The sequence below is a fragment of the Pogonomyrmex barbatus genome, unplaced genomic scaffold (assembly GCF_055798465.1).
Source record: "Pogonomyrmex barbatus isolate J1 unplaced genomic scaffold, ASM5579846v1 scaffold6, whole genome shotgun sequence".
Lineage (NCBI taxonomy): Eukaryota > Metazoa > Arthropoda > Insecta > Hymenoptera > Formicidae > Pogonomyrmex > Pogonomyrmex barbatus.
Genome location: NW_028297160.1, coordinates 5,444,030 through 5,459,513, shown reverse-complemented (window position 1 = coordinate 5,459,513; position 15,484 = coordinate 5,444,030). Strand labels below are relative to the sequence as shown.

The window sequence follows — 15,484 nt, the reverse complement described above, 5'->3', positions numbered from 1 at the left end:
AAACACACACGTTTTTTTAGCGCGTATGGTTTTGCGAGTTAGTGCGAGGCTCGTAAAATGCTCGTAAGTCAGAATCCCCGATTCGAATTCCGATTCTGATCGATAGTATTTACAAAGCAACGGTTCTCCTCTACAGAGGTCTAGCAAACTGCCTAGAGTAACTCTGCCGAGAAAAAGCCCTGTATTAACCGTTCGGAATCGGCGTAAAACTATATATAGGCCCCTATATATCCGTATTAACACGCACACCATGAATATATGCAAGGATACCCGAACGGCGACGCAAGATACCAAGAAAACCGGATATATATATGTATGTATGTATAGCGTTTTTATTTAATACAAAAACTTTATGCTCAAAATGGATAATTGAAATACATTTGATTATGCTATTGAAGTTACATAATGATTTCTAACATAATGAAATTAAATCTTTAAATTTATATATGCTCTAAAATTAAAAATTAAATGAGTATAAAGCATTTATGTTATATATCATTTTTATGCGCAAACAACATTGCTGCAAATGTTGAAATTTGCTAATATACAATTTTATTACTATTAATATACAAAAAATCTAATAATTAATTGTCTTGTTTAATTATATTAAATTGAGTAGTATTTTGATCTGTTATATCTGAACAAAAATTAGAAATGAAAAATTATATTTATTATCGTATCATTTATATTTCTCATTGTTATTTATTGGATCAAGCTCTGGTTCAAACACTACAGCATCGAAAAAAATATTTAAATTTTATGCTCTCATATAAAAAAAGCCACGTGTTACATATATTTATCTATATTTTATAATTTTATATCTATATATCACACATATATAATTACTATTGTATTCACATTATAATAGTAATTATATATCTCATTTTTATGTCACATTTAATTGCGTAAATTGGATTTTCCATTCGTATCAGCTTCCTGTAATCAATTTAAAGAATGAGAATTTTAGAAATAAAAAAAGTATAGATAAAAGTATGTCATACCTCAGACGCGGTTCTTGGAACTAATCCTAAACTATCAAGCATTCCAGATGGTGCTGATTCTTCGACGGGACGTGCCGACATTTTTTTACATTTTATCAAGTGTTTTGCTGCAATCACAACAATTAAATAATTAAAATTAATATTTACGTTGATAATACCGAATATGTAATATCTTTTTTTAACTATACCTAATCGATTACCATCGTTTGACATGTAACCACATTCGCATTGTAATTTCTTTTCTAATGGGATGTTAACCAAGGGAGACGGCACAATCAAACTAATCTTCGGTCTTTCATTATGAATTTGTTGTTGATGTTCTTGGAATGCACGCCAACAACAAGTAACATAACGGCATTGTTGACATCGTTGTTCTCCTCTGTGTTAAATAAATGATTTACACATCCACATGTTGATATAAAGCAATGTACTTACGGATAGTGTTCATCTTCTTCAATGTCTTCTTCGCATTCCTGGCACGATAGATGTCTGGTGAAAGTGTTTACTGTAATTGGACCTGTACTCCATTTTTGTATTTTGTCATCCAATGGTAATTCAGGTGGTGGACTATCTACAGAAAATTGTACAACTTCCGGTATGCGATTCGAGATCATTATGCCATTGTTTCCAGCAGAATATGGTATTGCCTCTGTAAATATTCATTTTGTTATTAAACAATCAAAATAATGATTTTTACGTTTGATATATACGACAGTAATAATTATAATATAAGATAATTTAAAGTACATTAAAAAAAAATAATACAAACGATATGAAATAAACATAGAAGTTAAATTTTGATTAATTTGTCACTTAAATTTTCGTTAATCAATTCGTTAAATAAAATATAAAGAATCTTATTTTGTTTTTGATATCCTATGGAATTCTATCATATTCTGACATACATAAAAATGATATATATTGTTTAAATATTTACTTGTATGAGCAACACAGTCATGTAACTCTCGTTGGTGCATTGTTAGCGTACTCTTTTGATTAAACCAGAGACAACATCTTGAACACTTGTTGCCTTTTCCTTGATCTCTTCTTACAATGTGCCTTTGCATGTGTGATAAGTAAGCATAAACGTTGGATGCATTTGGGTTGCCCTCGCTCACAAATTGTATTACCTTTTTATAATAGTAAAGTTCAATTAATTCACATGGAAATTTAAATCATATTAGTTTTTCATACCTTGAGGCAGTACGGACATTGTAATCCCTCGCCCTTCTCGTGAGTTTCATAATAATGATCAATAACGTCCTTATGACTGGATGTACGATAGCCACAACTTTCACATTGATACGGCATTTCGGAAGGATAATGCATTAATGTCAAATGATCGATCAATGATTTGCTCTTTCCTGAACAAAAAACATATACAAATGCGATTATCTCGCATTATACCCAACGTCTTATTTATTTTCTTAAATATTTTATTTTTATTTTCTTAATTAATTAATTACGCTATTGTGCTACAAGACCGATTAAAAAATGTTTGCTTACCAAATTTCTCTTCGCAGATAGCACAAACTACCATGAGATTATCAGAATGACCGAAATTGCTGTGGGTTTCCGATACATGGGTAAGCATTTGATGCTGCGATGAAAGTGGAGTGCAACAGTACCGGCATACCGATAATTCCGATTGACCTGGTAGTTGTGGTGGTACGTGACTGATCATATGCTCCATCACTTCGGTATTTGATCTCATTACTGTCGTACAAAGGAAGCACTAAACAAAAAAAAAATATATATATATATATATATATATATATATTTATTGGACATTATAAAATACATTAACAGTATGGCAAGTATAAAAGTTCTAAACAAACTTTGAAATATAAAGAAGCTTTGGGTTCCTTCAAAATTATATTCTTATTGCCTTCCATTGTAGCATAATATAATTCTTGAAGTTGAATTTGATCTTTTGGTTCCTTATCGTTTTTATCTTCTTTTTCTTTATTACTTTTAATCTCAATTGCTGGTCTTTTTATTTCAGGTTCCGAAGTTGTCGCGGGATAAACGCGCTTCCTTCCTCGTCGCAAACCAGGTTTCACTGTAGGAACTTCGGGAATTTTTGAAGATAATGTTGCATCAGTTGTGGATTCTGAGGTTGAATCTTTCTGATTCGTTACTACTGTTGCATTGGGTAACGAATCAGAATAAGACCAATCATGAAATGGATTAGCAGCTATTCTCGACAAGCGGTCCAATAAACATTCATCTAAAAAAATATACGGCCTTTTTATTTGATGACGTAGAACGAAATATGGACACATTTAGGAATTATATTCTAATCGGTGATGTGATTAATGATATTTTTCTACTCACTGTATTCAAGTCTAGTTTGTTCTGCAATATGTCGAATAATATTGTCAAATGCACGTTCCGATGTACCGCCATACATTTCTCTCCATATTAATTCGTCTAAGAACTGTTGTATCATTTGTCTACTAAGTAAACTCAATGTGTTCTGGAACATTCTTGGTACAATTTTTCTAAGATACTCCATGATATGATAATTGCTCATGAGATTTCTGGAATTCTGCTCTGCGAGCACAGACTGTGTAACATGGATATAACCCATTTCATGCAAAGTATTTTTGTCAACGGTAAAGTCGGTCATTATCTTAGAGTCTGTATGGACCCATTCTTTCAATGGTTGTAGAATGCTGTTAAATCGTCTTTTACACGATGTCCTATATCCTTCTTGCGACGGTTCCCAGGCACGTAATCGTAAATCCATTGTAGTAGGATCTAGAACACCGAGAACCTCGACTTTCACCTAAACACGAGAGCCAAATTCACATTATTATACAAGTAATCTCTTTTTTCAGTTAGTTGAGAATATCAACACATATCTTACTTGTCGCATCTGTCCGTCTTGCGATGTCGTACCTAAACTGATCACACCGACCTGTATCACCGAATTTTTACCGCCCATCTTACGACACTTGTCCCATATTGCCGCTGTACAAATGCTACGTAGATTTGTATAAAAGTTTTTCAGATATAGATTAGATACTTTCACCCAGGAAACTACATTTTGCACGTTAGTTTGGCATGCCCAATGATAAATTAATTTTAATAAAACTGTAGGTGTATAATGAGCTCCTTGGAAAATAGAACCTGAGAAGACAGAGACAAATCTGTCAGGACAACAATTGGATATCCAAACATATCCACCGGAGTAGGGAAACGTTCCCTGATCGCTATACATTCCTAACTTGAGTTTGGGACTCGGAAAATTTGCATTGTGCTGTGAACAATATTGTTGTGATTTTACTAAACCTTGTTGTATCAACCATTCGGCGAATTTCGTGGCAGAAAACATGAGCACGTTCTTAACTTTGGCATCTGAAAAATTTCAGTCGTTAATACATGTTTGACATTATATTATTGATAAAAAAATAAAGTAGAACCTAATGCTTGTCTTTCTTTTTGTGCAACTTGTGATGGAATATCCTTGTTTCGTAAATTTGGCCTTGCTATTACGACTAAGGATGGATAAGTTCGGCCACCATTCGTTTTGTTGAACATAAATTCTCTACTATCAGGCTGATTTTTATTGATTTCATCAATATGTTCACTAGCTGAAAGATAGATACTTCATATTGAGTAAAATTAAATATTCAAGGTATCAACGTTTATAAAAATAATATTACATTGTTTCTGGTTTTAACCTGTATTTTTGTAGCCGATGGCTATTCCACCTATGCTAGTGTGTTCCGTAGGCTTGATAGTTGATTGAGTTACTGTCTGTTTATTAGGAGTCTTTATTCTGAGATTTATCGTTTGTTGTTGAGAAGAAGTGGTAGCTAAGGAATCGATAAAAAATAGTTTTATTAATTGTAAAACTCTGTATCTTGGCTTTCTTTTCCTTCTCTCCTATGGAATGCCTTAATTTAGAAAATGTGATTATTCTTACGTGTTGTAACATGTGTTGCGGGCACAGGCTTGGATTTTACACGAGTAACGGGCGCAGACTATAAAAATAAAACGTGTACATTTATTAATAATAAGAATTATTAATAAGTAAAAAAATTGTGAAATTCCTATTTACAAAAGCCATACCTCTTCTATAATATCGGGTTGTTGCAACTGAAGAACTTTTGTCCTACGTCCAGATCTTGTATATTTATACTGAAAAAAATTGATATGATTAGTGTTTATAATAAGTTTCTTTTGGTAAAGAAAAAATGGAATTAATAATACGTTCTCTTGTTGAGGTTGTGCCACGGTTGAAACTACAGATGTCGTTGTAGCAGTTGTACCTGAAATTATTAATTATTTAGTTTTGATAAAATTTTGATTTCAATTAAGTAATAAATAATTTGTACCTTGAGTTTGTGTAACAGATCCTAAAATGACTCCCATGCGAGGATCAACCACTAGCTGGATGTTTCCTGTTGAAGATCCACTTGTATTACCGATATTTAATTTAATAGCCGAATTTTTATTTTGTTGAGCCTGAAAGTAAAAAAGATATATTATTTCTACAAAGAATATATATTTTTTATCACTTTTCATTATAGTAAAATTTATAATTATATTTATATTTATATCTAAATACTTACAACATTTAAAATTTGAGGATTATTTTGAACAACTGGTGGAGTCTGTGTCGGCGTAGATGAAGGTCTATAAATTAGCATTAATAATTTACATAGTCACATCTAACATCAAGTGCTTTATTTTACAAATAAATACTTACAGTGTATATTGATAGCCACTGACAACACCAGCCTGACATACCATTTTACCTCCTTCTTTAAAGATTTCTTCTAAAATAACTGCAACCTATGAGAGATATAAATATATATTTGTGTCATTACAATAAAATAATAAACAAATGAATAAACTTACTTTATCGCAATCCTCTTTGAGTTTTGTATTTGATGTTAGCTGGGCTTCACTCAGAGGTTCCTCTGTACACTCCAAATTTAATGTCATGTTGGATGGACGAGCATTTAAAACAGTTTGCGATATCCGTAGTTTTGGCATTTTGTCCAGATTCTTATTTAAAAATATAAAAATATAGAATTAAATGAAAGTCAATTTATTTCATAAGCATCTATCAGAAAAATACATCAGAAAAATAAAAAAGTAAGAACAAAAATGAGAATTTTTTTATATCTATTTCTATCAATGTAGATTAATCTTGCAGTTTTTTAAAGAAAAAAATCAAGAATGAACTAAATAGAAATTCGAATTAATAGACATTAATAGAAATGAGCAATGAAGATTTCTTTAAATCGTTACAACGATAATTACCGATATAATTTTTGCGAATACACAGATTGAATATCCTTACTATCGGCTTGTTGATGTCGCTACTGTCTACTCGAAAAACATTCGGTCGATCGAAGGAACTCATATGATTTCCCCGAATATGGCATATACTCGGTTGCTGGGCTTACCTATTTTTGCATTCAATTGCAGACAAGCGATAGTTTCTTCATGCATCAATAAAAATCCATAAACGCGCAGGAGTAAGAAGCAACGCGTAACCTAACCGCACTGGAAAACCAGGCGGCAAAACCTCGACGCTCAACAACGCGATTCTCGCGCCACTTCACGCAGGTAGTGGCGATGACCGGCAATGATATTCGTAAAATTTATTTGTGCAAATTTCGTTTGCCGTATCATGAATCGGTCACATCACATTCTGCAGTTATGCAGATGGGTGAAAGATATTAAATGCTCCTTTAATTTCCGGAGTATAAATTAACAAACGAACATTATATGTACAAATTGTATTTGAATGAACAATATTTATGTTTCTTTAATAATGATTTTTTTTCGGAAGCACATGAAAAATAAAGTTTACTGATATAATCACTAGATTATTTATAAATAATAATTTATATTTAATAACATCAAATGCATATTATGTGATTTTGTGTAACCACTTGTTAAACTCTGAGATGTCGACCGAGGATTGAGGATCTTTATTAAACGCATACGATTCCGCAAAATCAATCTGCGAGTCCAAATGCGAGAATTCAAAGTGCTTTCCCTGTTTTCCAAGGAAGACACTGGTTGATGACGCGTCCATGGCTTCCAACTGGCTAGTCTTCGTCATTCGTAACAGATTCATCTCCTTTTCTAACAGTGTTTTTATCACCGCACATCCTTTGGCCATAGTCTGATCTTGCTTATTGCACAATATAAGGATAGGGATGTTCTTCTGTATATCAGAGTCTGACAATAAATTGTACAAATACCTGTAAAGAAAAAATGTAAAGAAATGTAAAGTAAAAAATGTAAAGAAAAAAAAATTATAAAAATGATTTATTCAAAATTTGTATGAAACATTCTATTAAAGATTTTAAATCAATTATATCAATTTTAACCAATTTTATACTTACTCAGCCACATCTCTGATTTCTTTTTGGATAGTCACTGAATCAATCACATAAACCAGGCCTTTGGCAGACGATTTATATTTATCGAAGTACTTGCTACGCAATCGTTCATCTCCAGGGATATCCACTATTCTCAAAGAACTCTAAGCAAATATTCTTATAAGGATAATTATAATAAATAAATTATACTTCTAAATGTATGTGTATATATAAACTATATCAAAATATAGCTTAAACTTACATTGTTTATTAGAATGTTTCCTACATTTTCCTTAAGAGATGTATATGTCTTAACAAATTTGGAACATAATAATCTTGCATATATCAATGTTTTTCCACTGTCGCTAAGACCCGTTAGAAGGATAATATGACCTGCAGACTTCTTCTTGCACCAGAGTGCAAATAAAACTATACAAATTATATTTTATTAAAGCATTATCATTGTATATAAGAAAATGTTTTATACAAATAAGTATTCAAACATAAAAATTAAAAACGTTTTTTCTATATTAATTTAACATTCTGTCTGCAAAGCAAAGCATACAAACTTGATTTAATTAAAAGAGAATTAAAAGAAATCGATATTTTTCATAAATTAAAAAGCAAATAGTAACAATCACGAAGATATTTAAAAACATAATAAATAAACATAGAACAATAGTAGTTTAAATTCATGAGATAAATGAATTGAAACAGCATGTTTTCAAGTTACAACACCTGTGAATGAACGTGCAATTACCTAATGTTATGATAATGGCAAACACAGCGGCCAGTATGCCCAGCAACTGCGAATTGTCATTTCCTTCCAATAACGGCTTTACATATTTTTCCATATTCGTGCTTTGTGATTTCCTCGAATTTCACAATTTCCTATGAACATATGCTAATAACATGAAATCTCTTACAGGTTACACAAAAGGAACGGCTATTCCATCTTTTTTGGGATTGTCAAAGTCCCCTGCACACTAGCGCCAATACATTCATTTTTGAATTTGTAACTACTTAGCTGTATCCGTTTTCCAACACTGCCGATAAAATCACATCCTGGTGCGTATACATGCCTACATATATAACTTAAAAATTATTTATATTAAATTAGAACGTCATAATTTTTTAAAATTAAAATATTCTAAATGATAAAACAATTACAATATGGATCTTCAAATAAATTTAATACTTCATTTGTAAATTAAGTTAATATGAAGTAACAAAGAGATATTATTTTTTTTTCATATAGAAATGCGCTTTTTTTACAATTTTTTTTTACATAAGTGAATTTTTAATTTAAGAAAAAAATTAATAATTAAAATAAGTTAAAGTTTTAAATCTTTTAATTCATTTAAAATTAACTAAGTTATATTAAAAGTTATTAATTTTAAGTTAGTCAACTTTATTAGTTAACTATGAGTTTGTCGGATTTATACGTATCTAAAAAAAAATTTGTTAAATATTCCGAGAGCGGAAATGACTCGTATTTATTAATCTTGCTTATTTTGCTTATTTTTTTGAAGTTATAATTCATGATATTTTGCAAACGATAATTTCTCCGATGGGCATTGCTTTGATATGCCATAAGGATTATATTCTTAAAGACCTTTTTTTAATAATTCAAATACCTTTAACGTTGAGCATAAATTCTCTTGAAATTCGCTTTTTCATTTTAAAATCCCATTGATTTAAATTTTAATTTGCATACTGTGCATTTTGTGATATATATAGTTAGTTTATTGTAACAATTTGTTATTGTAATATAAATAAAATTCATAATATATCTATATATCTATTTTAAATAAATTATATAACAAATTCACTAAGAGTACGTTCGCTTTGTATGCTCACGCACTATAAGTATTATTCTATCTTTATTATTCATTACACGCTAAAGGAAAATAGAACGATAGATGCTTACAACATTTGAATACTCAAACAAACACACTCTAAACGAAAGAGCAAATGTATGATAACAAACCATTTAGAAGATATTTAAACTGAAACAATTATATTATTTAATGTTATCCGAAAAATGCTGTAATGCCTCGTGAAAGTTAAATTTTGTATACGTAATATTATTGTATTTTGTATTACGTAATATTGTTGGATATTTCGTAGTCACACTACTACTATCGTGTTGTAACCTTGAATTGTGTTTACACATCGCGGCTGGTATGCATGTGCGCGAATAGCGCGCGTCACGTGTTTACGAGCGCGTCACGTGTTTACGAGCGCGCCACGCGCTACCATTCATTCACCGGTATCCGTACGGGCAGATAGCAAAACACGGCGCTCCGCATTTCTTTGCATTTCTTCAATGTTAAATGATACGAAACATTGTTCTATTTTATGAATAACATAATAATTGCTTATTGACGACATGATTAACGATTCGTAAACATATCGAAGTAATGATTCTCTAAGTATACACATATTTCGCGCTAGTTAATTCTTTGATAATTCATTGACATGACTTTTCGTAAATGTTAACCCTTCAAATGGATACGGCCTTGACGTGGCAGAGGGGCTCAGTATTCCGAGGGGTTCCGTTGACTTTCCCAACGGAATTCCCAAAGACGAAGAAGCTAACAGTATCCGTTGCACTGTTATTAATAACATTAATATTAGGTAATATTATTGTTATTAATAATATACTAACACAGCATAGCCACGAGTCGTGAAATGGCTCTTATGTGGCAACTTGATTAATGCATTTCACGCATTAATCGTCGGTTTTTGAACCGACATTCCGCCGCCGATTTAATTGTGAATGAACGAACTGCAGCCAGTTCGTCGCGTCGCGCGTTTGCTTCGGGAGTGCCGTACAAGTGATCGGATTAACAGACTTTTCCTCGCCCTGCGAGGGCTCGTTTGACAAATATCATAGTTCGAGCCGGGAGTCGCACTGTCAAGGAGTGCAGGGAGCGCGGGATCTCATTGAGGCGTAGTCGGCTATGTCCTCACGCCACGTGCGCCGCGGCACTGGTGATGCCGGCTGTGAATGTTACACGCACTCGCTACCGCTTGATGTGTTGTGTTTCGCACAGTTGCAAACTGCATTAAACGGCTGATTGAGAACACGCTCTGTCTTCGACAAGTGGTTCGGTCTCAATCGGCAAGATTTCAATCGGCTGACTTGTTTTCGTCGCTTCTCTTGATCTCTTATTTTCGACACAGCATTGCCACGAGTCGTGAAAGGGCTCCTATGTGGCGCGTGCGTTTCACACACTGATTCACGCGATTATTTAATCGCCAACGATTCTTTTTTTATTCTTTATTTTCCCTTCCTTAATAAGTCCTAAACAAATCGCGTTTAATCTGACTCGATTAGAGCTTAGTTCGGGCGGTTATTGCGTGTGCCGAGAAGCTGGATCCCAGTTGCCCGATTGTCTAGATTGTTAGGCATCGGCGATGGGTACCTTCTCTCTCGTCACATCTACCAGCCTTCTCGATAGCCCGGGTGACGTTTGATATCACGTGTATGATATCCGCCCTGGTGATTCGACCTGAACCGTTGGCTATGTGATGGTTGAGTCAATTTTAAACGTGATTTCTAAGAAACAAGAGACGTCGGATTCAAGTCAGTCGATTCGTTTTCTTCCGCTTCGGCCCTAGCTCTTGCTTGAGGAGTTACCGTGTGTCCCGAAAAGCTTACCGACTCGAGTGCTGACTGGATCGACGGAACTTGATATTTTCACGGGCAGCAAAAATTAGTCCGCGCGCGATATAATAATTCGCGAGTATTTTTCGCGAGTGTCCTGTGCTGCGAGGACATCCGACGACCCGACACCTTGAGAGGAGGAGGAGGCCTAAGAGAGACATCGGGCACCGGCGGAGCAACCTTGGGGTAAGTATATTTTCCTTGTCATTAAACTAATTGTTTTCTCATTTGTTTGAATCATTAAATTTCAATAATTTAAAATTTATAGTTAAGGAAAGAAAAATAATTTAAAGTTTAATATGAATTTATTTCTATAAAGATCTTTTTGAAAATTATTTATTCATTATTAATTATTTTAATAAATATTTACGTGAAAAACAAGTAGATTCGGCATATGTAAAAATTTTTAAAATCTATCATTTAGAGCGTTACTATAATTTTGCATCTGTTTGTGTGTTACAGAATCATCGTAGCTACGTTGCAGATTAACTCCGCTGTTGCGCATCGGATCGGTGAGTGACAAATTTTTTATATTGGGGTAACAAATCTGTGAAACTTATATCAGAATATTTTTATGTATTTATTATAAAAGTATTGCAATTAGATATATAAGTATTGCAATTAGATCTTCATAGATTTGTTGGCCTAAAATGAATAGTTTTAAACAGTTTGGGATGATATTTAATCCTGGTATAACACTTGATTTATTGTATTGCAATGTACTTCTACAAATACAAAGAGCTCATGAAATAGAGTTCTTTGTATCGAGGTTTTATTATTTTACATTATTCTTCGTATTTTATTTGCGAGATGTATTAATTATCGCTTATATATATTATTACTTAAAAATTATCAAACAATCTCGCAAGAAAGTATAATTAAAATAAGTAGAATAATTTAATTGTTTTAAGAAATTAAATATATATATATATATATATATATATATATATATATATATATATATATAACATATAAAGTAATATAGATAATTTAAAAATAATAGAGTTTAATTAATTAAAATATTTTTTTGAGAATATATTAATATATTATATAGAATTGATTATATTCATTAAATTTTTGAATAAATATTTAGCATAATAATTGAATAGTATAAAACCACATAAAAGAAATTTAATTAAATTAGTATTCTTCAAAAAAATTAAATTTTCATTTTAAATATTTTTATTTTATATTTTTCAATTTGAATACAGAAGTATAAATGAGAAGTATAACTATGACTCTCTAAGTTGGATTACTATGGCTTAAAAGCCATAGTAATCTTCAAGACCCGATCGCCACTGGCTGAATTGATTGGGCATTGTGTCTAGGACTATCCTAGACTAAGTACATTAGACCAACAGCCCAGTCGGGGCAGGGATTAACTGGAGGTCACGGTCCTCCAACCTATCCTGAGCCCACATTCTAGGCGTACGAGACCTTCGGGAAATCTCTATTACGTCTATACTGCAAGTTGCCCAAAGGAGGCTTAAAATAATCTGAGAGTAGGTATGTACTCTCGCCTTCCGGAGGAAACGTGCCCTTGCAGAGAAGGTCTGTCAGGTGTCCTGGCTTTACGAAGTCCAGTGCGCCGGGCTGGCGTTGTTGTTTGGATCCGTGAATCCTAGCGGCCTGGAAACCGCGTCGTGCTGGTGCTCATTGACGTTTGGGCATGTTTCGTGAGGGTTGGAGAGTCATATTTTATACTTATGTGTGTGTGAATAAAAATATAAATAAATATATTGTGTACTTTTATTTGTTATCTATCTTTCCTCTGCCTATATTTTAATACCAGGATTAAATATCTAAATCGGTGCATAAAAAAGAGATATGTACGGTATGTATATATATATATATATATATATAATCTCATATAGTACACACACACACACACACACACACACACACACACACACACACACACACACACACACACACACACACACATACACATACACACACACCACATGAAATTTAGAAAATTTTTAATAATGTATACCATAAACATAGATGAACATTTAGCAAACGTTAGTAACAAATTATAAAGCAAACGTGCCGATTTGATCCTAATCATGTTTAACCTATCCATCTATATTAATTAATAACTTGGCTTTACGTAAGTTGAAGTAAAATTTAATGTGACATGAGATTCAATAAATGTTTTGTCTCGCGAAATATAAATTGATAATTATATATTATTAATTTATTTTTATTTAAAATCTATTTGTTTTATATTAAAACTTTGTTTATTGTTAATTTAAATCCTAATTTAATAAAAGTATTGTTAATATATTAAATTTTCTTATTTATATAGTTTATTAAATTTTTTATTATTCATATTGTTGTATTTGATAAATTATATAGATGTGTATACAATATCTGATATTTAGAACTTATATTAATATCATAATTTGTAAACTTGTATATTGTGTAATATTGATATGCTGATTATGCGAGAAATTTATTATTTTACTCGAATCTCACGTCATTCATTTTGAATTTTTTATATCATTCTTACCTGATTTATGATGAGATTTAAATAACGGTTTTAATTGTATGCGAATACGGACGAATATGGACTTTAGATTCTTTTAATTTAGCTATATATTAATTATGTAGATTGCAATCGTTTTGTTTTAATTTTTTCTATTCTTATGCAGTATTTTTAACTTATCAAGTTTCTTAAGTTCTATTTATAATATAATCGAATATATAATCGAATTTCTTTACTTTGATTCGAAAATTAATTCACATCTATTGCGCAAAAATGATATTATTAATAAATTAATTTTATAAATCATTTATTTTAATGTTTAAATGGTCTTCGACGCGATTTTATGATCGACGCGCATATAAAAATCGAGCAAAGATTTGCCGACAATGATAATTAGCCGATAGTTGAAGGACTATCTCCTTCCTTTCCTCTGGCTATATATGTGGCCAGAATCTTTGATTATGTGTGGCCAAATCAACGATGGAGCAACGTGGCTAGGAGCAATGAAAGGTAGGTCCAATCTAGCTTGAAGAAAAAGATTAGTAATATACTGACTTTATTCAAAATGAATAAAAATGAATAAATGGTTGATAAAGATTTTTATACATGCGATAGCACATAGTTATGGGGGGGAAATTGCCATCTATATCTGAACATAAATTTTTAAATATTATAATATTATAATACAATAACATATTATATTATATATTATTACTTATATATTACAATATTATATTATTTTTTTTTAGTTGAATTCTTTTTCTGAATGCATTTTACATCTAATGGTCGCGAATTTCCCACTGAATTCTCACTGAATTAACCACAAGATAGGAATCTGATTAGATAGAAAGACTGTGAGAAAATTCGCGGATAGGTAGGGATATTATTAAAATTCGCAAATAGACGCTATGAAAATTTGAATGGGATAAGAATGCGGGTGGGAAAGAATTGAAGACAGGAAAATGTTATAATTTAAGAAATAAACACTTTATGATGAATTCAATTAAATTTAATTGTAAAACGATGAGTTTTCGGTCAGGGTAGGTAGAGATATTAAAAAATTCAGACAAATAAAAAAAATCTTATAAATTAAAAAATATAAATTGTTAAATTTATATTTAAAATGTTAATTATAAAATTTTAATTGAGAAGAGAATACGGATAGGTAGGGATATAAATACTATATAAAAATTTGGCTATAAAAATATTATACAAATAAATAACAAATAAATAACAACATTATTATAATTTATAAATTAAAAATTGATGAATTTCCAATCGGGTACGTAAGGATATTAAAAAATTCGGATAGATAAAGAAATTGTAATAATATAAAATTAAAAATTAAAAATTTATAAATCGATTCAAAATGTTGTAAAAAGGATAAAATACAATAAATGGTATTATTCAGTTGACATTTTAGATGACTAATAATTTCTTTTTGAATTTATATAAATTCAAGATATATATAAAAATACTATTTATTATACATTTTGTTCTTTAAATATATTCTTGGCTTACTATATTGATTTAATTATAAAAATTTAATTTGATCATTTCCTAAAAATACAATTGAAATCATAGAGAGATTATAATTAAATCGGTTAGAATTAACAAGATTTATCGTAAGAACTGGTAAAAAATAAAATAATCAGCACGATACATTTCCATCAAATGTGCTGTTGTGCTGTTACGAATATTAATATTATATATAATATAATAATATACAAAATTTTGTATATGTGTATGTATATGTATACATAATGAACATATCGATAAATATATGTTAAAATTAATCATATACTTTAATCTATAACAAAAAAAATTATATGGTATATAATTTTTAAGTTATATAAACAAATTCTTGGTCCTTGAATTATGGATGTAGCTAAGTAGTTACAAATTCCAAAATGGATGTATATAGTAGCGGTATTATACAGAAAGTTTTGATGGTCCATAAAAATGG

The 15,484-nt window shown here is 31.0% G+C and overlaps 2 protein-coding genes across 3 annotated transcripts; both read right to left on the bottom strand.

The window, feature by feature from the left end:
• Positions 1-310: 310 nt before the first annotated feature.
• row (relative of woc) lies at positions 311-6,609 on the bottom strand. 2 transcript variants are annotated; one of them, XM_089082809.1, is made up of 20 exons: positions 6,282-6,609; positions 5,874-6,023; positions 5,722-5,807; positions 5,585-5,648; positions 5,348-5,477; positions 5,223-5,281; positions 5,082-5,150; positions 4,936-4,993; positions 4,691-4,825; positions 4,430-4,600; positions 3,874-4,364; positions 3,339-3,792; positions 2,840-3,231; positions 2,508-2,736; positions 2,196-2,365; positions 1,939-2,131; positions 1,437-1,650; positions 1,190-1,380; positions 1,002-1,108; positions 311-936 (listed from the first exon to the last, which is right to left on the bottom strand). In XM_089082809.1, the coding sequence occupies exons 2-20, from the start codon at positions 6,009-6,011 to the stop codon at positions 898-900; spliced, it is 3,390 nt and encodes a 1,129-aa protein (XP_088938935.1). In that variant the 5' UTR covers positions 6,012-6,023; positions 6,282-6,609; the 3' UTR covers positions 311-897. The 2 variants fall into 2 exon arrangements, with proteins under 2 accessions (XP_088938935.1, XP_088938934.1); XM_089082808.1 differs by having other exon boundaries at positions 6,428-6,609.
• Positions 6,610-6,748: 139 nt separating this feature from the next.
• Positions 6,749-8,360, bottom strand: SrpRbeta (signal recognition particle receptor beta). Its single transcript, XM_011634360.2, has 4 exons — positions 8,115-8,360; positions 7,617-7,783; positions 7,379-7,518; positions 6,749-7,234 (listed from the first exon to the last, which is right to left on the bottom strand). Exons 1-4 carry the CDS (start codon positions 8,206-8,208, stop codon positions 6,898-6,900), a joined length of 738 nt encoding a protein of 245 aa, XP_011632662.2. The 5' UTR covers positions 8,209-8,360; the 3' UTR covers positions 6,749-6,897.
• Positions 8,361-15,484: the final 7,124 nt, after the last annotated feature.

Bases quoted from the DNA above. Each gene is read 5' to 3' on its own strand.
- row (XM_089082809.1), bottom strand. From the start codon at position 6,011: ATGCCAAAACTACGGATATCGCAAACTGTTTTAAATGCTCGTCCATCC. The intron at 5,282-5,347 runs GTACAAATTATT...TAATAATTTCAG, and splicing joins ATCTGTTACACAAACTCAAG to GTACAACTGCTACAACGACA. The intron at 1,651-1,938 runs GTAAATATTTAA...GAATATTTACAG, and splicing joins TGACTGTGTTGCTCATACAA to AGGCAATACCATATTCTGCT.
- SrpRbeta (XM_011634360.2), bottom strand. From the start codon at position 8,208: ATGGAAAAATATGTAAAGCCGTTATTGGAAGGAAATGACAATTCGCAG. The intron at 7,784-8,114 runs GTAATTGCACGT...TAATTTGTATAG, and splicing joins TGCCATTATCATAACATTAG to TTTTATTTGCACTCTGGTGC. The intron at 7,519-7,616 runs GTAAGTTTAAGC...ATATTTGCTTAG, and splicing joins GAAACATTCTAATAAACAAT to AGTTCTTTGAGAATAGTGGA.